At 42.1% G+C, this 21,636-nt stretch overlaps 3 protein-coding genes across 3 annotated transcripts in view; 2 read left to right on the top strand and 1 right to left on the bottom strand.

The window, feature by feature from the left end:
* Positions 1-592: 592 nt before the first annotated feature.
* Positions 593-7,173, top strand: atg14 (autophagy related 14). Its single transcript, XM_070919845.1, has 11 exons — positions 593-1,037; positions 2,025-2,087; positions 2,335-2,377; positions 2,988-3,069; positions 3,401-3,638; positions 3,783-4,012; positions 4,648-4,765; positions 4,891-4,981; positions 5,561-5,646; positions 5,809-5,983; positions 6,169-7,173. The coding sequence occupies exons 1-11, from the start codon at positions 760-762 to the stop codon at positions 6,289-6,291; spliced, it is 1,527 nt and encodes a 508-aa protein (XP_070775946.1). The 5' UTR covers positions 593-759; the 3' UTR covers positions 6,292-7,173.
* Positions 7,174-8,552: 1,379 nt separating this feature from the next.
* Positions 8,553-20,137, top strand: LOC139297960 (myosin heavy chain, clone 203-like). Its single transcript, XM_070920773.1, has 18 exons — positions 8,553-8,991; positions 9,664-9,759; positions 10,049-10,132; positions 10,256-10,318; positions 11,629-11,703; positions 11,795-11,851; positions 12,621-12,695; positions 13,076-13,138; positions 13,663-13,725; positions 13,889-13,951; positions 14,062-14,145; positions 14,355-14,417; positions 15,896-15,949; positions 16,764-16,826; positions 17,979-18,041; positions 18,709-18,771; positions 19,248-19,376; positions 19,857-20,137. The coding sequence occupies exons 1-18, from the start codon at positions 8,553-8,555 to the stop codon at positions 20,135-20,137; spliced, it is 1,878 nt and encodes a 625-aa protein (XP_070776874.1).
* Positions 20,138-20,530: 393 nt separating this feature from the next.
* mapkbp1 (mitogen-activated protein kinase binding protein 1) overlaps positions 20,531-21,636 on the bottom strand; it is a 32,615-nt gene continuing 31,509 nt past the window's right edge. The window contains exon 32 of the mRNA XM_070919943.1: positions 20,531-21,636. Coding sequence (XP_070776044.1) covers positions 21,409-21,636 — 228 coding nt within the window. The 3' untranslated portion in view covers positions 20,531-21,408.

Genomic DNA, 21,636 nt, shown 5'->3' with positions numbered 1-21,636 from the left:
GTAATAGGATACTATGAGCTCTTTAAGATATGATGGTGCCTGACCAGTAAGAGCTTTGTAGGTCAGGAGAAGGATTTTAATTCTGGATTCTGGATCAGCTGGAGAGTCCTCAGGGACTTATTGGGACAGCCTGATAATAAGGAATTGCAATAATCCAGCCTAGACGTGACAAATGCATGGACTAATTTTTCTGCATCTGTTTGAGACAGAATCTTCCTGATGTTTCAATGTTACGGAGGTGAAAGAAGGCAGGCCTTGAAGTTTGTTTTATGTGGGAGTTAAAGGACATGTCCTGATCAAAGACAACTCCGAGATTCCTCACGGTGGCGCTGGAGGCCAGGGCAACGCCATCTAGGGTAACAATATCCTTAGATACTGTGTTTCTGAGGTGTTCAGGGCCGAGAACAATAACTTCTGTCTTGTCCGTTTTTAATGTGAATGTTTTTCTCGACTCCGCCCACAATGCTACGTCATTACATAAACAAACCAAGCTATCCCGTCACGTTTTCAGAGGAAACAGGAAGTGGCGGACTCATCGTCTGCTCATCAAAACAAAAACATCTCTGTGTCAGCTTGTTGTCGCCTCCTCTGAACGTTTTAAAGGTCTCACAGCGATATCACGGAAAACACAGCAGTCAGAGGACCAACATGGAGGAATAGAGAGCGTTGAGTCGAGCGGCTAGTTCGTTCTAGCTTTAAAAAGCTAGCGTTTACGTTAGATTAGCTGGTTAGCTGAGTTAGCTCTTAGTCCCCCTGTCCATGGCGTCCTCAGCGCGACTACCACCTCTCGGCCCGGACCGTGCCGCTTCATCCTCCGGCTCTCACTCCGGCGGGAGGCCGCCTCTCCGCCCCCATCACCCCCATCCAGCTCACTCCACCCCGGGCTGTGTGATGGTGGAGTCGGTGGACGACGCGGAGGGTCTGTACGTGGCGGTGGAGCGGTGCCCCCTGTGCAGCACCTCCCGCCGCAGGCTGACCTGTGCCCGGTGTGTCCAGGCCGGGGACTTCGTATACTTCGACGGCAGGAACACTGAAAGGTAACTGTCAGTGTTTGGGACTGCAATCCTCTAGAGTTCAGCGTGTGCTCCAATGTCTTTTCACTGCCAATGCAGAACTACATAGCCAGATTTACAGTGTCCGCAAATACACACAATATATCAGGTTATGTAAGTTATGGATATACAAATATGAATCCTCTTTACAGTTCGGCTTTAATATCAGTACTCGTGCAACATTAATGCCAATAAATCTTAAACATTTTCTTATTTATTTACATCGCTTGCAACGACAATGCGCAGTTCTTTTAGTGGAGGGTAACAGCGGGACCGACAGGTCAGAAACACTTGCTGATAGGTGTAATGTTTGCATGCCGAATTGAAAAGCGCATCATTCTAATCAAGAAATAAATATTTTGTTAGATTTTCTTTTTCAGACAAAGTCCACGCTTAGTTGTCAATGTGTTTTTATACATGGGTTTCTCTTGCTAACGTCAGGGTCAGTATGACGGACACATTCAATTTAATCTGGAGTAACGTCATTTTTTTGTAATAAAAGTTGTAGTGCAAATCTGGCAAAGGCTTTTTCATATCAGTCAATTCCTAATGTAGTAACCCACATGAGTCATTGCTATCAGTTCGGGCTAGTTAGCATTAGCAGCTAACGCTTCTCAGTTTCTACAGTAACGTGTTTTAGCTGGCCTTTGGCAGTCAGCTCTTTGTGATGTTTTTGTGTCCAGGTTGCTGGTGTCCATCAGGTTTATTAGATTATATTAGCTGTTGGTTTTGCACTGCTGACTTCCTGTATAACCTGGTGTTATTTTAGCTAGCTTAGCTGTCCTGCTACAGTTACACAACATGTGAAAACCCAAAATAACTTCGACCTCATAGTTTTCATGTCATAGGGCAGTTTGCCAAACTGGGCTCAACAACAACATGAGGAACTTTGAACAACTTCTCAGCTTCTCTGTCAGGTTTTAATGGACATGATCGAAATTCCTAATGTGACTGTTTTGTTACTGTTTGCAGATACATTGAAAAGTTGGAGCGGCTGAGGAAGCTGAAGGAAGAAAAGGAGCAGCTGCAACAAAGGTGAAACATACAGCTGCTGACATCAATAAATGTGTGTTACAGGAGTCAGGCCGACCATGTGACACTGGCTTTACTGTAATCTGATGACATGATGATGTTGGGAACTGATCTTAATGTCAGAACCGATAAAACGTATGTTGGAATATTATTCATTAGAACAGTATTACTACCACGCAGGTCTGCAGCTGGATGTTAAACAAAGACAAAAATCTCTTTTTTTAATTTTTTAACTCTACTGTCCTCACAGAGTCATCCAGACGATGGACAGGAAGCTGCACGCTGATGAGATGGTGAGTGAAGTCCTTTTATTTCTGTATGATCCACATGAAACCTGCCTCTGACTGGACTGTAGCACCCTGTCATGGCCGCCCTTTGACCAAAGTGTTTGTGTGGCACTAATGAAAATAAAACAGAGGCCCTTGTTACGTCTTCACACCTGAATTACTGTCCAATAATTCAGGTGTGAATAATTAGAAATTTATTTTTTAAGCAACTGGAATTAAAAAAAATACATTGGAAATTACAAAGAGTAGAATTCAAACCAGATGAGGCCGTACCCTCAGTTGATTTTTGTCTATATATATATATTTACTCTTAAGGTGAAGGACGGATGTGTTGAGGTCAGATCTATAAGTGTTGAGACATCTGAGAGATTATTTAAATTTTTGTTTTGAAAAATGAGGTTGAACCTTTTTATCCAGTGATGGTTGAAGATGAAAGATGGTATTGAGTTGGTTGTAATGTTTTATGTTTCATATTCATTTCTATTTCTCTTGATGTTAATGTTTATTAGTGATAACTGATCTCAGACACCTCCCTGGCGAAGGTTTCGGTTTGATGAATAAATCATGGTGTTCTGCAACAGACGGAATAAACTGACGAGCTGCTGTTTCCTCTCAGAAATGGAAGATCATGTCGTGTAAGATGAAGATCGAGCAGCTGAAGGAGGCGGTCGCCGGGGGCAACGAGGAGGTGAAGAGCGGTGAGTCTGTCTGAAGGGTTTTTAACTTGCTGTTTGCGTGTGATGGTCTCTGGAAGCCCCCCTTCGATCTGCCAGCAGTCTCACTCTTCAGTCACTGCTGCAAATATGTCGAGTTTTACAGTTTATCTTTGTATTGGACGGGAGTGATTCAAAACAACTGCTTTTACTGAAGTTGACACAGAAAACGTCCTCACGCAAAGAAGAAAGTGCTCAGGGTCTCATCATGGATTGATAAGTTTTTGTCAGCCTGGTTGACCACAGTGATGGTTTCATCCCATTTGACTTAGCAGGCCTGTTCATTCTCCTCCTTTTCGTTTGTGTCCTCCTGCAGAGAAGGACCTCCTCCTGCGCTCCCAGGAGGAGAGTCAGCGGCTGCAGCGCCGGGCCGGACGTCACCAGGAGAAACGGGATAAAATCGAGCGTCACAACCGTCGTCTGGGGGATCTGCTGGAGAGACGCAGCCGGGAGCTGCAGAGCAGACTGAGTCAGCTGGCGGCTCTGAGACGAGAACACATCCTGGAGCTCACCACCCACATCCTCCCCACACAGGAGGAGAAACAGGGCAGCAGGTGAGACCACGTCTGACACAGAGGCTCTGACCGGCCGTGTGATTGACACAGATTCACTGGAGGCGGCCTGAATGTTTCAACTCCTGAACGAAACCACCTGGTCCCACTGTTAACCTGTCCTCTGCCCCTGCGCTTGTTGCTCAGAGACCCCGCAGACGTGGTGGCGGAGTGCGACCCCGCGTTGACCTCCAGCACGGTGAGCGAGCTGGCCGAGGCCCGGAGGACCACCTATCTGTCGGGACGCTGGATCTGGGACGACCAGAACGGAGAGACCAGCATCAGCATCACCGGACCCCCCGTCACCCTGCCCAGCAACGGAGACTGCTCCGCCTACTACACCTGGGTGGAGGAGAAGAGCACCAATCAGGGCCCAGGTGAGCAGCGAGGGGGGGCGGACAGAAACCAGCGCGGCAGGAAGTACTCAGATCCTTTACTGCAGTAAAAGTACTAATACTACACTGTAAAAATACTCTGTTACAGTAAAAGTATAATCAGTCAGATGTCCTTAAAGTATTCCAGCAGTCAAGTGTCCCCTGTGACTGTCCTCCTGTTATAGATTCTGTCATTAGATGATTATTCCTCATCAGTAATAATAATGTGAAGCAGGATGTTACTGTTGGAGGTGGAGCTCATTTTGAACTATTAGCTAATGATTATTAGTTCATTGTGGATTCATCTGTCCTCCTGTCTGTCCTGTCTGTCTGTCCTCCTGTCTGTCTGTCCTCTGTCCTCCTATCTGTCTGTCTGTCTGACCCACTGTGTGTCTGTATTTCTGTCCTCTTGTCTGTCTGTTCTCCTGTCTGTCCCCCGTCTGTCTGTCTGTCTGTCTGTCTGTCCATCCATCCTCCTGTCTGTCTGTTTGACCTCCTGTCTGTCTGACCCCCTGTCTGACCCCCTGTCTGACCCCCTGTCTGACCCCCTGTCTGTCCTCCTGTCTGTCCTCCTGTCTGTCTGTCTGACCTCCTGTCTGTCTGACCTCCTGTCTGTCTGTCCTCCTGTCTGTCTGCAGAGTTGGACCACATTAACCCAGCTCACACCATCAGCGCTGCTCTCTGCTACGCCACACAGCTCGTCACCATCCTGTCTCACATCCTGGACGTCAACCTGCCCAAGAAGCTGTGCAACAGGTGGGACAGGGAACACCTGCTGCTGCCTTCACTGACAGGACAGCGTCAGGAAAACGGAGCGTCAGGTTCTTTAATGTGTCTGATTGTTGGAGTTTAACAGACTGTTTGACCTGTTTTTTCCTCAGTGAGTTCTGTGGAGAGAATCTGAGCCGATACCGTTTCACCAGAGCTCTGAGCAAACTGAACACCAACATCCTGCATCTGTGCTTCTCCCAGGTCAGACACACACACGCAGACAGACACTCATACAGACACACTGTCTCACACACACAGAGACACACACGTTGACATCGTCGTTGTGGGGGGGCGACATCGTCCGAGACATAAATGGTAAAATGGTAAATACTTATACTTATATAGCACTTTTCAACCTTCACGGTTCCCAAAGCGCTTTACAGCTAAGTCTCATTCACCCATTCACTCACCCATTCACACACCAATGGCGACCGAGCTGCCATGCAAGGTGCTGGTCTCCATCGGGAGCAACTTAGGGTTCAGTGTCTTGCTCAAGGACACTTCGACATGACGGGGGCAGCCGGGGATCGAACCCCCAACCCGCTCTAACCAGCTTTACCTCCCGCGCGACAGTGCTAACCACTGCGCGTGTGTATTACTGTTTGGCTGATGCTCCGCTCGCTTGTTTGGGGGGCGTGGCTTTGTTTGAAACGGTGATGTCACGTATGTTTGTGCTCAAATCACAATTTAGCAGATGCCGCCTTCGATCAGCTGTGATGAGTTCATGACTGTTGATTTAATAAGTTGTAACATAAGAGTTGTGTGTGTGTGTGTGTGTAGCATGTAGACAGTGAGAAGCTCCACCCTCATCACACTCTGAGGAACATCATGTTTCTGGTTTCCCCCGACAACGACAACCTGGGCAGGTGAGAACACAACCTATCAGGGAGCTGTGAGGAGTCTAGTTCCCGCGTCTCTCTGATGTTTGATTCTGACGAAGCATTTATGAATTCAAACTGAAGCTGTTTGTGCATCTGACGTGTCTCTCTTGTCCCCGGTCTGGTCTGGACCTGTTGGGTCCGGTCCAGGACGGGTCCGTTCGAGGTGAGCGCTGACCTCGAGGAGTCGATGGAGTTTGTGGAGCCGGAGGCTGCGGGACCGGCGGAGGAGAGCGGAGACGAGGCGGTGACAGACGAGGAGACGGACCTGGGGACAGACTGGGAGACGGTGCCCAGTCCACGATTTTGTGACATCCCATCACAGGTAGAAACACCTGGATCACAGACCGGTCTGTAGCGTTAGACCAGACCCAGAGAGTCAGTTACTGAGACTCTGAAGGAGCTGACAGCAGAGGGAGAACCAAGCAATCAATTATCAGACAATTGTTGTATATCATCCATCAATATCAATAACATATCCTCCTCCTCCTCCTCCTCTTCTTCCTACAGTCCATGGATCTTTCCCAGAGTGCATTGCAGGTTTCACAGCCCTCCGCTAACACTGGAGGGATGATCTCGTCTGCTGCTGCCTCCGTCACCTCCTGGTTCAGAGCTTACACCGGCCAGCGCTGATCAGACCGGACTGAACTGGACCAGAATCAGAATGTCACGTGAACCGGACTGGACTAGTTCAGATCTGGACTCATGGAGCCCTCAGACTTTTACCTGGTTTGGAGAGGACTGGACTAGTCTGAAAGGTCAGAGGTCAGCAGGTTGATGAGATCTAAAATGTGCAGCTGCCTGAACAGCCAATCACGGTCTTTCTGAAGCTGAATGAAACGTCTTTGAGGCTCTACGGGGGCGGGCAGACCACATGACGGGTCAAACCCCCCACGTCCTGTGTTTCATACTCTGCACACTGAGCATCATGAGACAGTAACACTGACCGCAAACGCTTTGACTTTTGAATGAAATGACTTCGACACGTGAAGTCTGTTATTTATGACACGTTTATAATGAATAAAAACATGTAATAAATGGTTTATAATCACTCTATAATGTAGTTGTAAGCAGATATGTGTTCATTAACTGTAACTACAGACGGGCTTGACTTCTGCGAGAAGTCCCCCCGACAGCCTACCACTGTTTACATGTTCAGACAGTGACGTTAGCACACACTCACTAAACTGTCGCTAACGAATCTTCAGTTCAGAGTAGAAACACTCAGGAAGCAGCTCCTCGTGTTCAGCTGACGTCACTTTCACCTGTTAACATGACAAACGTCTGCGGTGTGTGGCGAGGACGGAGGCTGACAGAAAGCTGCTGATGGGACTGAACTCAGCAGGTGTGGAACAGTCGAGTTTAGCAGGTGAATGTTTCCTTGAAGCAGTTGAAGTGGAACCTGTTTCATTTCCTGTTAAAGGAAACAAAGTGTGTTTTAAAGGATGTGTGAACTTTTCTCTGTTGCTATGAAAAGGTTTGATTTCAATTAAAATCCTGTTTTCTGGTTTTGGACACTGATGAAGTAAATGTTTTCTTCTTTTGAGATTTACAAAGAAGAGAAGCAGTTAAACTGAATGGCGTCATGTTTTTAAAAACATGTTGAAGTTTATGAAGTGCTTCACAATCATTTTTATATATATTTATATGCATAGAAAAAAGAAAAGATGTATAGAACAGGTGTATAAATAACTTTAAAAAACTAGAATACTATATACATGGAAAATCTAAGACATAAGTTATTAATACTATAAATTAATATTAATGTGTGTGAGAAAAAATGAGGAAATATAGAAAATTAAATATAGAAATTGAATGTAATCGGGAGCTTAAAGTGTCAATGTATAAATACATCAACTGAAAATACAAGTAAAATAAAAAATAGAAACACTACCCCTGTAGCATCAGAACAAGGTGTGTGTGTTTCTGACCGAGGCTACCTTCAGGGACACATCTCAGTCTAAAGACCAGTTTTTGGGGACCGCTTGTCCAACTGGAGAAAAGGTGATATTTGGGTCAGAGGAAATGTGTAATGTCCTCAAAAGTGACCTAAGTCAACATGTGTGTGTCTAATATCTGGTTGTTTCCTTCGTGAAGCTGTGATTCAGATTTAAATTATACTTACGCACACACACTAGCTGTGCACACTCGTGCACGTGACAGTTTAGTGCACAGAGCTCTTTGTGTGAGCTGCAGATTAGCGTGTTAGCTGTGTTCGGTATGCAGCGCTGCAGCGGAGAAACGTGAAGTGACTTTAAATAAGATGGAAAGGCTTAAAGACCAGAAACACGTGAACCATTTTAAACAAGAGAAGATAAAGTTCAATGAGGGGTACAATAAAAGGGTGAGATATGAATCAAAAGTCCTGAATTTAACTAAGAACCCAGACCATCTGAGAGGTCTGGACTGGACTCTGGGGACAATAAGCAGACCTGAACCCAGACCACCACCAAAGTGTATTAGTTTCATCTCTCACATATGAACATTTATTTATTATTATTTAAGTTTTGGACTCAGTTTTGATCGTTTGAGGCAAGCTGTTTGATTTTGAGTTATCAAAACAAGACTGAAAATTCTTTTGCTGGAGCTTTCGGCATCTCACGATCCAGAAGAAGCAGGAAAGGACCTAAAATTTGAGTTAGGAGCAAACATTCATGCTTTTATATGGAAATTTAAGTTCTAGAAAATGTAGTTTAATTTACTGATTGTATTTTATTTCTGTTCAGTCGTGAAGGGAGCAAACATGTTTCTGTGAGTGGACTCATTCATCCATACCAAAGGTTTTCACCAAGATTAGTGTGTGTGTGTTGTGTGTTGTGTGTGTGTGTGTGTGTGTATATATATAAGCTGTTGGACTCTTGGACTCTTGTTCAGCGACAGGTTTTGGTTTCAGGATGAAGTCTGCTGCTCTGTTTCTGCTGCTGCTCTTCTGTTTGTCTCCAGCTGTCAGTCAGGGACAGTCGGAGGCTTCTGTCCCCCAGGGGGATGATATCAGGATGGGGGTGGCGGTTGTCAGGACGGTGGCTGACGTCCCCCTGGAGCTCCCTGTCCTCTGGGACGAGCTGTGGGGTTTGAAGGAGCTGGTCCTGAGCCTGAAAGCAGTGGAGGTGGAGCAGCGTCAGGTCCTGCGGAGCATGGAGAGCCGGCTGAGGGACGGGGAGGTGGAGGCTGAGCAGCAGAGACGCAGCCTGGACAGACTGGAGGAGACTGTGGTCCAGCAGAGCGAGGAGCTGAGGATCGCTGAGGCGAGGACGGAGGCTGACAGAAAGCTGCTGATGGGACTGAACTCAGATCTGAGGAAAAAGGTGGAGCAGCTGGAGGAGCAGAGCAAAGGTTGGTGATGGAGGGGCATTGGTTTACATATTATAAGAAAACCTCATATAAACAAAATGACACATATATACATTAGACTTAATGTATGAGAGTGATGTGGTGTGAAGTATGGTGGCCCTGAGGTGAAGAACCTGATGTCCTCCACCTCCACCTGTCAGTGCAGTTGAGACTTCATTTAACTTTTTCCATTTTGACTTTCTGTACATTCATCTGACAGCTGGAGTTTTTCCTCTTCAGATCCACATTTTACATTCATGAGATTAATATCGTTGAGTATGTTTACATTTCTTAAAGAAAGGTATCAAAATAAAACTCATTTCATCAGCTCTGTGTCAGAGTCTGCAGCCATGCTCGCAGCTCACTGAGGCTGCACTGAGACACAGTGGTGCTTTGAGCTAAATGCTAACATTAGCATGCAAACATGCTCACAATGACAATGCTAATATGCTGATGTTTAGCAGGTATAATGTTTACCATGTTCACCGTCTCATTTTAGCGTGTTAGCATGCTAAGGCTGCAGGTATTTGGTCATAAACCAAAGTGTTGGACACATGAACATGTTGACCTGATGATGGCGCTGATGAAGAGTCAGAGGAATCTCCTGAGTTACTACAGTTCATCCATCAGCTGTTGAGGTGCTTCAGTCTTCGTGTTTCTGCTCGTCACTTGCAGCTCAAGCCGTCGAGTGTTCACTTGAAGTGTCAACGCTTCAGTTCAGACTGAACACCAGCGAGAGCTCAGTGGACGACCTGAAGAAGAAGAACTCAGGTGAAACAACTGGTATTTGCACTTTAAAGTGTTGTCACTAACATACCAACTAACACTTCAACTACTTACCTCATACATATTTCAACTGAGCTTCAACTCCAGCTGACAGTTCAACTGCTTTTATCTCTTAAACTTCAGCTGACAGTTCAGTTGTTTTCAGTGCATACACACAACAGACAGCAGTTATCTCCTTCATAGTTTGGTCGGTCAGATGTGTCGACACCAGTATGGACGCTGGTGTGTCTCTTGCCATGGTTGCCATGGTAACTCTGTGCGGGCGTCTCCACAGCTCTGGCTGCGGAGCTGCCGTTCCTGCAGACGAGACTGAGGGCGAGCGAGAGCACCGTGGAGCAGCTGAGGAGGAAGAATTCAGGTCATCATCATCATCATCATCACTATCATCATATTTAACATTTAGAGAGAGAATGTCCCTGCTCAGCAGCGCCCCATGTGGCCTGCAGATGTAAAGATTGATCTGTTGTGAATGTGTTTTCAGTCCTGGCTGTCAGACTCTGTCACACTGAGAGTCTGATGGAGGAGCTGATGAAGCGGACCTCAGGTCAGATTCATTTCTCTGTTTCCTCTCTTTAACCTGCTGTTTATCATCTATAGTCAGTACATAAACATGTAATAAAGGCTTTATAACAGTCTGTAATGTAGCTGTAAGCAGGCCGAAGTGTTTATTAATATGTTAGCTAACAGCTGTAACTCCTCCTGCAGCCAGAGGTGGAGGCTGCTGTATAAACACATACTGAATGATAATAATCTAAAACATACTGAACATTAATAAACACTTAATATGTCTTATGTCCATCTGCTTACAGCTACATGCTAATCTGTTATAGATGTTTATTACATGTTTATAGATGCTTTCTTGTGTGAAAGTGGGAACCTGATTAAAGACATTAGAACCTCCTCGTTCATCCTGCTGGTTAAAAGTTTGGATTTAGCAGGTGAACAACGTGAAGTAACCCTTTCACTTCCCAGCATTCCCGGCCTCCAACAGTTCATCTGAGTCTGAAGCGTCTGAGCTGGAGAGTCGACTGAATGTCCGTCTGCAGGAGCTGAACGCGAACACACACGGTGACTCAGCTGATCGATCAACAATCAATAATGCTCAGTGTTGTTGACAATGAGCTCTGGTAGCTTTCAGTGTGAGGTCATACCTCAAAATTTATAAATGAGGAAAAAAAGGAAATGTTTCATAAAAAGTTTAATGCACAATCAATTATAGCTGATTCTGAACTCAACCCTGATATCGGAAAAATTATTAAAATAGTCGACAGATTAATCAATAATGAAAATATTTGTTGCTAATAAACACAGCTCTAAATGGACAGATGAAAGTGTCTGAGGGTCGTGTGTGTGTGTGTGTGTGTGTGTGTGTGTGTGTGTGTGTGTGTGTGTGTGTGTGTGTGTGTGTGTGTGTGTGTGTGTGTGTGTGTGTGTGTGTGTGTGTGTGTGTGTGTGTGTGTGTGTGTGTGTGTGTTGTTTCAGCTCTGCAGAGTCGACTGAACTCACTGCAGGAAAAACTGAACACATCTGCTGAGAGAGACCAGCTCAGCTTCATACAAGGTTAATCAATCATTCACTCGTTCATTCATTCACTCATTCATTCACATATATACAAATATACATTAATTCATCAATATATCTTTCATCTTTCTCAGTTATTCACTCACTCGTCATTCATTCTTACGTTCATTCACTAAATGATCTATTGATCCATTCATTCATTCATTTGTAGAAAATGTTGAAGAATTCAGGTGAAGTTTGGTTCAGTCTGTTACTTTCAGTCAGATCTGTTTTATTTTGTTTTTATATTTAAATTACATGTTCATTTCTATTTGATTTATTTATTGATTTCAGATCAGCTGTCAGAGATCAGCAGCAGACTGAACTCCAGCCGACTTCACCTGGATGAGCTGAAGAGAAACTCGGCAGGTGGGTCACATGACACATTGGTCACATGACCAGTCAGTAATGTAGATTAAAATTCCGTTTTAAAACTTCAGTGTGTTTTTAATATTTCCAGATCAAACAGGTCGACTGTGGTCTGTAGAGAGACAAGTGGAGGAGCTGAAGAACACAGGTGAGGAACACCTGGACAAAATAATAAATACATTTGACATGACATACTCTAAAAGATACTTGTTAACTCACATAAACATGTTGTGCAAGTATAAATTGGAAAATATCACAGCATCTGTGTTTATATAAGGAAACACATGTATATATATATATATATATATAGTCTTACTTGATTCTCAACATGATTTCAGCTCAGCCGGTGGATGTTTCAGCTCTGACTGACAGACTGAGTGTTGGTGAACGTCGACTGGACGAGCTGCAGACACAAACCACAGGTGAACAACATGAAACAAACAGCTGTCAGTTCATACAGTTGACCACTGACCAGTTCAAACATAACCCACCTGGGGGTGATGAAGGTCTGTCCACACAAACAGAAATCTAATCAACTACAGGACAGGTTTCAACTGTCAACCTGTATGAAAATAAAAAATAAGATTTTATATAGAGGGTTATTTTCAAGATACTCAAAGGTGTTTTACATCAAGTTCAAAAAAGGTCCAAGAGAACCAGAAACACAGTAAAGATACGAGGGAGCATTAAAGGAGGTTTAAAAGGTGAGTTTTGAGTCACTTCCTGGGCACAAACAGGACATGTGAATCAGGCAGTTTGAATCAATTCAGTTCAGTGATGTCACTTCCTGTGTTTTCTGTGTTTTCAGTTCAGGCTGATACAGTGAAGCAGCTGCAGGCCGACAGGACAGCTACCTGAGAGAAACACACTGAAGTACACAGACAAACAGTTTCACTGCAGTTTGTTTTATGTTTCAGATCAAACCTTCAAAGTGATGAAGCTGCAGAGAAAACTGAACACGAGCGAGAGTCTGCTGGACAGAATGAGCGCAGGTACATCATCCATCTGTTCATCAGTCAGTCAGTCCAGAAGTGATCTACACAGAGAGGAATCACACATGATTAGTGTGTCTCTCTCCCTCCAACCCAACCGGTCAAAGCAGATGACCGCCCACCTAGAGTCCTGGCTCTGCTCGAGGTTTCTTGCCACTGTCTCCATAGTGCTTGCTCATGGTGGGAACTGTTGGTCTCTGTAATAACATTATAAAGAGTCGGTCTAGACCTGCTCTATCTGTAAAGTGTCATGAGATGACTTTTGTTGTGATTTGGCGCTATATAAATAAAACTGAATTGAATTGAGCATAAAATAACATAATGATAATACTCGAACTCTTTAAAGAACCTGCTGACTCACTTTACTGTTTCCTGTTCAGCTCTGGAGGTCAGACTGAGTGTCAGTGAGAAACAGCTGGAAGATCTGAAGACAGAAAACACAGGTGACACTCTGAAGGTGTAAAACTAGCTGGACATTAATACATGCTGTCTGTATAAAGTGACAAAAAGTAGAAAACAATATCTTGTACATGTAGGGATTCTTCAAACTGAAACTGTGGAGGATCCAATAAGGTTCCCTGAGGAACTCCTTTATAACCCTGAGAGTTCTTGTAGGAACCTCTGTGACTTTTTAATTGAGGAATTATATGTTTCAGCTATTTACAATGCAGATGATTAAACTCCCTTTTCTATATTTTAAAGTACACATTTGTTTGTGCTGATTGTGTGTTTTCAGTTCAGTCTGTCAGGTAGAGTTATATTTAAATAATTAATTAAATGTATTAATATATTAACAAATTAATATCATTATCATTATTGATCAGCTCTGGAGGTCAGACTGAGATCCACTGAGACACAGCTGGAGCATCTGGAGAATCATACTGCAGGTAACATCAAGTCTTCAGTATTACTTTTAATTAAACATTAATTAAATCATTGAATTAAACCTGAGTGGTTTCCTGTTCAGCTCTGGATGTCAGACTGAATGTCAGTGAGAAACAGCTGGAAGATCTGAAGACAGAAAACACAGGTGACACTCTGAAGGTGTAAAACTAGCTGGACATTTATCTGATATACTATTTTATTTATATTTCTGTATCACTTATGAAATTCATCTTGTGTGGACTTTACTGAAGAGTTTAAACCTAGACTTAGTAAGCACACATACAGATAAAATCTGATTCCTCCATCAGCTCTGGAGGTCAGACTGAGATCCTCTGAGACACAGCTGGAGCATCTGGAGAATCACACTGCAGGTAACTTAATTTCTGGCTTTGTTGTACTATCAAACTATTCAGCTTCAGTAGACTGATTTACCTGCTTAGTTCTTAGTACTTTTTGTCATTATTTAAGTATGTGATTTCAGTCCACCGAGCCGAGCTGTCAGCAGTCGCTCTGAGACTGAACATCACTGAGGATCAGGTGGACGAGCTGAAGACACAAAACACAGGTGACTTCAGTTAGATCATGAATATTCACTAACATCATGTAAATATATCTGCTGTTTGTTTCTACAAATGTTTTAGCTTATAATGTGGTGTTTCTGTTTCAGACAGACTGACGGCAGCTGAGAGGGAGACAGAAGGTAACATGTCTTTATTTTAATATCTTATTTGTTTATAATATGAACAAAATACATCAGATTACTTTTACTGTCAGCGCTGCAGGTCCGGCTGAGAGTCGGTGAGGCCACAGTCAACCAGCTGAAGATGGAGAAGGAAGGTAAACTGAATTATAAGGTCCAAAATATCAGCTTTAACAATAGTGGTGTCAGGTCCATTGAAAGCAAAAAAAAATAGCTAAGCTAACTGTACATAAAGTTGTTTAAACTAGCTAACTGTAATTAAAACAAGCTAACTGTAGTTAAAACTAGCTAACTGTATATAAAGTAGTTGAACTAGCTAACTGTAATTAAAACAAGCTAACTGTAGTTAAAACTAGCTAACTGTATATAAAATAGTTGAACTAGCTAACTGTATATAAAGTAGTTAAAACTAGCTAACTGTACATAAAGTAGTTCAAACTAGCTAACTGTAATTAAAACAAGCTAACTGTAGTTTAAACTAGCTAACTGTAATTAAAACAAGCTAACTGTAGTTAAAACTAGCTAACTGTAGTTAAAACAAGCTGACTGTATATAAAGTAGTTAAACCAGCTAACTGTATATAAAGTAGTTAAACTAGCTAACTGTATATAAAGTAGTTAAAACTAGCTAACTGTACATAAAGTAGTTGAACTAGCTAACGGTAGTTAAAACTAGCTAACTGTATATAAAGTAGTTGAACTAGCTAACGGTAGTTAAAACTAGCTAACTGTAGTTAAAACTAGCTAACTGTATATGAAGTAGTTGACCTAGCTAACAGTAGTTAAAACTAGCTAACTGTATATAAAGTAGTTGAACTAGCTAACTGTAGTTAAAACTAACTAACTGTATATAAAGTAGTTGAACTAGCTCCACCTCGAGCAGCTACAACAGTAAAATACTGCTCCAACAATAATCTAATAATGTGATATCAGTCACAGGAGACATTTTACTGCAGAACCTGTACCTTTTCTACGTGAAGCTGATAATACTTCAATACTTTTACTGTGCTACTTTAACCACATGAAGCTTAACTTTTACTTAAGTAGAATTTTAAATGCAGGATATGGGTCTTATGAGTATAGTATTTTTACATTTTGGTATTGGTATTTTTACCTAAATTAAGGATCTGAGTACTTCTTCCTATGCTGTGCATTATTATTGTTATACATTTTATTTTGTTCAAGTTCATAATGTAGTCAGCTGAAAGTTTATAGAAGAACAAGGCTCCAGCTGGTTACTATAGATTATTATTATTTCTCCACATCAACAAACCATCAAAAGAATAATGATCATTTTATTCATATACATTCAGGCTTGGAAGACCAAACAATAAAATGAAATACAACTAATCTAAACATAAGAAACTCATAATACAACTACATCAAAGGAGCAAAAGAAGCTAGAGTGAAGACATAGAAAGGACGTAAAAACAATCAATGTGGCCTCTTTAACAAAAGTGTAACAAACAGTCCAAATGGTCATCACATAAACAAAAAATCAACTCCAGACTAGAAGCTGCTGAGAACACGAACTCAGGTGAGTCCACCACCTGAGCACTGATTAAATCTGACTATGTTTTGATGTGTAATCCATGTTGTCTATGACTGTGTGTCAGTGATGCAGTCCAGACTGAACGTCACTGAAAACCAGCTGAAGAGACACAGTGAAGGTAAATCTAAACTGATGAAAAATGTTATTTTCTTCTAGGAATTGTAATAATAATGAGAGATAATAACTTCATAGAACATGCTTCTCGTTAAAGAAGGACTGGGAGGTGGAGCAGCAGAGTTCACTGATGCCACTGCTGTGTGTTGTCTCTGTTTCTGGCCAACAAACAAACTTTAAAGTTCTTGTGCTCCTCCAGCCAGTAGGAGGAGCTGTAGCCCAGTTAAAGCTTGAAACAGGAGGATTGAGCAAACAGACTGGACATATTTACACATGTACAGGATTAACATTTGGGCATGATGATGATGGTGATGATGATGTTTCAGTTCAGGCAGATGAAGTCTCCTCTCTGTTAGATGCAATGACGGCCATCAAGAACCAGACTGATGGTAATAAAAACCACAACAAAGTTATTACTAACCGATAATCTGCTGATAGATATGTTAACAATCTTTATTGAGCTGCTAGGAATTATTATTCCCATCATGTGTGACACAGCATACTGCTGCCTGCAGGCTGGTCGTTATAATACAGGCCTGTAGGGGGCAGCACAGGACTGTTTATTAACTCAGTCATTTTAGTTTAAGAGTTAAAGATCTGTATAAATAATATGGTATTATTTGTTATGAAACAACTGCTAAAATGTTAATGATAAAACTTACAGAGATCCATTTACATCATTATTTATTTATTATTAGAAACTTTATTCCAGAGCAAAAACATGACGTTTATTAACAGAAAATGAATCAGTAAGTAATGGGTGACACATTTTCTAAGCAGATATGACAAACTTTATGTTTCCTCTGTTCATCCTCCAGGATTTCTGATCAGACTGAGAGCCAGAGACACTCTGATCCAGGATCTGCAGAGCAACACTACAGGTCTGAATGTATTACTTTAAACTTTATATTCTCAGCTTGAGTCTGCAGTGAGTTCAGTGGACTCAGCTGCAAGAACAAATGTCAGGAAGATAGAAAGAGACACATGTAGGAGAAATAATTGATGCTCATATAAAAACATATAAAAAACAACAATGAACAATAACTCAATGTCTATATACAAGTCACACTGTTGATTGAATAGTGAATACAAAAAGTGTAAAAAGTGCCATAATAAATACTGAATGTGTAATGTAATGTACTTTATATACACGTCTGTTTACAGCGTGCTCATACCTTTATTTGACAATGATGGAAGGTATGAACATGTTAAACCACAATTTAGTATTTAGTGTATTTTAGAGTGTAATAAATATCATTTAATCTGTCAAATCTGAACGTCAGACTGCAGCACATCAACAATCCACACACTAGTATGAATATAACTTTAACACTTTAATACTGTAATAATCTGCAGTAATAATAATGTTTCTGAGGTTGATGAAATATATGATAACGTACTGAATACAGCACAGTTTATTTATACATTTAGATTTAAAATGAGATGATTGATAACACTGGGGAACAATTTGAAAAAAAATTCTGTTGAGTTAGATTTTTATGCTGATTAAAACTAAAATTGGCATGCTGATTCCAAAATTGCAGTCAGTTTTTTTCTAGCACGTCAAGTGTTTTCTCCACAGCTTACCCTCCAGATAAGCAAAATTCCACTGATTAGCTGTAGTAAGACTTGCCAGCTGATTACGATTAGACTCATTTACAGCTACTTGGCAACTTGTTTGTGCAGTCACAATTGAGACAGTGCGGTGAGAGGTGTGTGCAGCTCCCAATAGGTCAGTACTATCACACACATATCTGTTAAGTACAGTATTTTTCATATTTTTTAAGAAAACGGGGATCCTATAGTTCAAAAACTTGACGTGATAGAGAAAAACTGAGATCAGTTTTGGATTCCGCACCCAAAAATGAGTTAAAAACAGCTGTCAGACCTAACTCAACAAAAATTGTGTTCCCCAGTGTAATCAGTCATATTGACTCTTTCTAGCTCAGAGCTGAACCTACAGGTAAAGATCATTTATTCAACACAGAGCAGCTAGATGTCTCTTTGTTTGGACTTTTTCTTGTTGATTCCAGTTTTAGAGAGTCGACTGAGTGACGCCGACAGTCTGATGATGAAGTTACAGGCTGAAAGTTCAGGTGAGTCACTCTGAATTATTTTAACATCCTGAAACAAACAGAAGGTCCTCATGTTGACGTGAAAGCTGCAGGTCAGAGCTGCTCTCTGGACCTGTTCTGTCAGAAAGAAACACTAATGTCTGAGCTGACGGTGTGTCGGTGTCTCTGAGTCTTTATGGTGACTCTCAGCTCCTTGTTTATCTGTTCTGCTTCACTCTCATAGAGACACAGTGAGCTAGCTGCTGAAGCTAACCTAACCATGCTATTTAGTCTGGCTAACATTAGCATATTTTGTGTTGTTTTTGTGAAATCTTCCCATTTTACATTTGATATTGTTTTGACGCTGTGTGACCTCTTTTACTCTTCAATCTAAACAGGTCAGATATTAGCATGCTAATGTTAGCTTTGTCAGTCGGTTCATATTTAGTAACCACTAACTCTACGTAAGAACTAGTTTGTGAGGTGCGACCTGTTTGGCTTCAGTGATGCTTTAAACTCTGACGTTAGAACGAAGCTGTTTGTTCTGATTTATTTTGTTTTCAGTTAAATCCGTTCAACTTTCCTTGATCGAGTCCAGACTGACAGACAACCACAACAACACTGCAGGTAGAGTCATATTTACTTTTTTTCATCAACACAAGTGGTAATTACTTACTAATGAATCAGATATTTACTGTTTCCTGTTCAGCTCTGGAGGTCAGACTGAGTGTCAGTGAGAAACAGCTGGAAGATCTGAAGACTGAAAACACAGGTGACACTCTGAAGGTGTAAAACTAGCTGGACATTTATATATTTTATATATATTTCTGTATCACAGACAGACAGAGAGACAGATAGAGATAGACAGGCAGAGAGACAGACAGCCTTTAAAGAAGTCAACACTTGTTGTGTTTTTGTCTAAACTGTTTTCTGACGTTCAGTTTTGAGCTTCAGACTGAATGAAAGTGAAGATCGTCTGCAGCAGCTCACAAACACCAGCTCAGGTTTGTAGCCGTTAGTTACTGAACAATGAGTGATCTAATGCTAACGCCGCTGTGCTGCTAACTGATGTGCCTGTTTATAACTAGTGATGTTGGCAAAAAACTTTGAGTCTTAGTGTCTAAATTAAAAAAACCTTTAGGATGTAAAAAAACATAAAAAAAAGATATTATATTATTCTAAATGACGATGATGTTATGAAACGTGTTTTTAAAGCATTAAAACATTGAACTCTTTTTTTTCTTCCAGATGAGCTGAAGGTGGCGTTCTCAGCCGGTCTGACTGATTCAGGATCAGTCGGACCATTTGATGAGGAGACGACTCTGATCTTCTCCAAAACCATCACCAACATCGGCCGAGCCTACAACCAGACGGCAGGTGAACCGTTTGTGTTCTAAATCTCTTTGAGGTCCTGGCGTAACACACAGACACACCTGCGTGTTTATGTGAGGAGTTTGAGTTAGAAATGCAAAAATGTATTCTGATGTTTGAACAAACGTTTGTTACGTGAAAAACAGGCTGGAACAGCATCAGAAATCATTAATAAGGTTTAAGTGTTGATTCTCAGATGTCCTTGAACGCAGCAGCAGGTGAAGTCTTCCTGCATTACGCATTACTGGAGCTCCATGATTGTTATTATACTGTTATTATATCTGTTCAATGAGTTCTGTTTTCTGCTTCGCTCCTCCGCTGACAATCCATGTTTTCTATCATTCTTTCCCTCGTAGTCTTGAAAAGTTTGTATGTTGCTTAGTTCAAACTTTCTGATTGCATGATTCAGATATGAATTGGTAAGCTAGTAATCAGCTAAAGGCTAAATGAACAGCTAATATCTGAAACCTCCTCTGTGTCTGCCAGGTGTGTTCACAGCTCCTGTCAGAGGACTTTACTTCTTCAGCTTCACGGCTGCAGATTACCTGAAAGGTTACATGGGTCTCTACCTGTACAGGAACAACAAGCCAATCATCTTCAACCTGGACCTGAACGACCATGGCGGCTACGCCTCCACGTCCAATGGTGTTACTCTGCAGCTGGAGGAGGGCGACGGGGTCCGCCTCAGTCTGCCAGCCAGCTACCGGCTCTACGACGACTCCCGAAATTTCAGTGTCTTCTCCGGCTTCCTGCTGTTCCCCCTCTGACAGGACAGTCCCAGGATCAGGGTACGAGTGAGACATGTTTTGGTAGGGTGAGGGACTTCCTGACTTACAAGGATGGACTAACTTCTTCTAACTTCATGATTACATCTGTGAAGTTAATAAACATGAATAACTAACTTCCTCTCGAGGTCCATTCAGGAGCTGTTCGCTTTTGATCAGCTTGGTCATTATTTAAAAAACCCCAGGCGGTTTGAACACATCACCCTGATGCAGATGGTGTTTTTCATTCGGAGGGGCGAGGAAGCAGAATGGAAAACATCCTGTTCGTCTCATGAGTGTAGAAATCTACTGACGGTCTGAAAGAGCTCGCAGACTTCAGACGACCAATCAGCTTCTAAGAAACTGGGAGACAAAGTTAAAACCCAAATATCAAAATAAGTCTCAAACTTTTATTAAATCTTGACAAAAAACATTTCAAACTGACCTTGACCTGTTTGTTAAAACAAACTGTTAGAAACAGTCGGACCCCAAATTTAAACCCAACAATCCCCTAAAAGTGTTTCTCTAATAACAAAACAAGTACAATTATAAAAATGTACATCCTCATTAATAAAAATAATAAAATACTTTAAATCCACGCTTTTAGAAAAACATGGCGGTCAGTGTGAAGAACAAAGAGTCTGAAACTGTAACAGCTCAACAGAATAAATACAAACTCAAACTCATCTGCTGCAGGAAGTCTGTGTTACATTCAAGTGAACTCAGGAAAGAACATGTACATCAAACAAGAGAACAATAAAGTTTGTTCTAATCAAAACGTCTCATATTGCTGTCATCTGTCCTCCTTTAAAAAGTCTTATAATCAATGATCCAAGCGATCGGCTCACTCGTTCTGATTTCCTCCAAACAAACGACGGAATGAAAGAAACGTCTTTAAAAAACAGCTGATAAAAAGTTCAGAGGTCCTTCAGTTTCTAAAAAACAGTCAAACGATTCGACGCGTCGCTGCTTTAAGATGAGAAAGATTCTTGCATAACGATAAATAGGAATAAAAGTCCAGACAAAATCAAAATGGCTTCAGCTCCTTCATCTGTGAAGACGAGGAGGAGGAAGAGCAGGAGGAGAAAGCAAAGAGGCAAAGAAGAGAAGAAAAATAGATGCAGAGGAAGAAGGATTACAAGCAGACGAAGAGGAGGAAGATGAAGATGAGTCAGAGGAGAAGAAAAGACAGATGAAGAGGAGGAAGAACAGAGGGAGAAAGAAGGGGAGAGGAGGAAGATTAAGAGGAGGACGAGGAGGAGTGTGCCTTCAGTCTACTCAGTGTTGTGTGTGTTGATCCTCCTGTGAACAGCCTGCAGCAGCAGCAGAGAGTACTCCTCCAGGAGAGCCGCAGTCTTCACCTCCCCCACTCCTCCCAGCATGCTCGGCGTGCTGAGCGGCAGACAGTCGAGCTCCGCCTTCATGGCCTGGAAGGCCTCTGATAGGACGACGACCATCTGATGTTGGTCGGGGGCGGAGTCATCGTGGGAGGAGCCGCTCAC

Source organism: Enoplosus armatus, chromosome 15 (assembly GCF_043641665.1).
Source record: "Enoplosus armatus isolate fEnoArm2 chromosome 15, fEnoArm2.hap1, whole genome shotgun sequence".
NCBI lineage: Eukaryota > Metazoa > Chordata > Actinopteri > Centrarchiformes > Enoplosidae > Enoplosus > Enoplosus armatus.
The sequence above is the reverse complement of the archived record's forward strand: the minus strand, read 5'-3'. Positions and strand labels throughout refer to the sequence as shown.

Coding starts and splice junctions, on each gene's coding strand:
- atg14 (XM_070919845.1), top strand. CDS start 760: ATGGCGTCCTCAGCGCGACTACCACCTCTCGGCCCGGACCGTGCCGCT. Junction 2,378..2,987: donor AGCTGCACGCTGATGAGATG/GTGAGTGAAGTC, acceptor GTTTCCTCTCAG/AAATGGAAGATCATGTCGTG. Junction 3,070..3,400: donor CAACGAGGAGGTGAAGAGCG/GTGAGTCTGTCT, acceptor GTCCTCCTGCAG/AGAAGGACCTCCTCCTGCGC.
- LOC139297960 (XM_070920773.1), top strand. CDS start 8,553: ATGAAGTCTGCTGCTCTGTTTCTGCTGCTGCTCTTCTGTTTGTCTCCA. Junction 8,992..9,663: donor GCTGGAGGAGCAGAGCAAAG/GTTGGTGATGGA, acceptor CGTCACTTGCAG/CTCAAGCCGTCGAGTGTTCA. Junction 11,852..12,620: donor GGAGGAGCTGAAGAACACAG/GTGAGGAACACC, acceptor TTTATGTTTCAG/ATCAAACCTTCAAAGTGATG.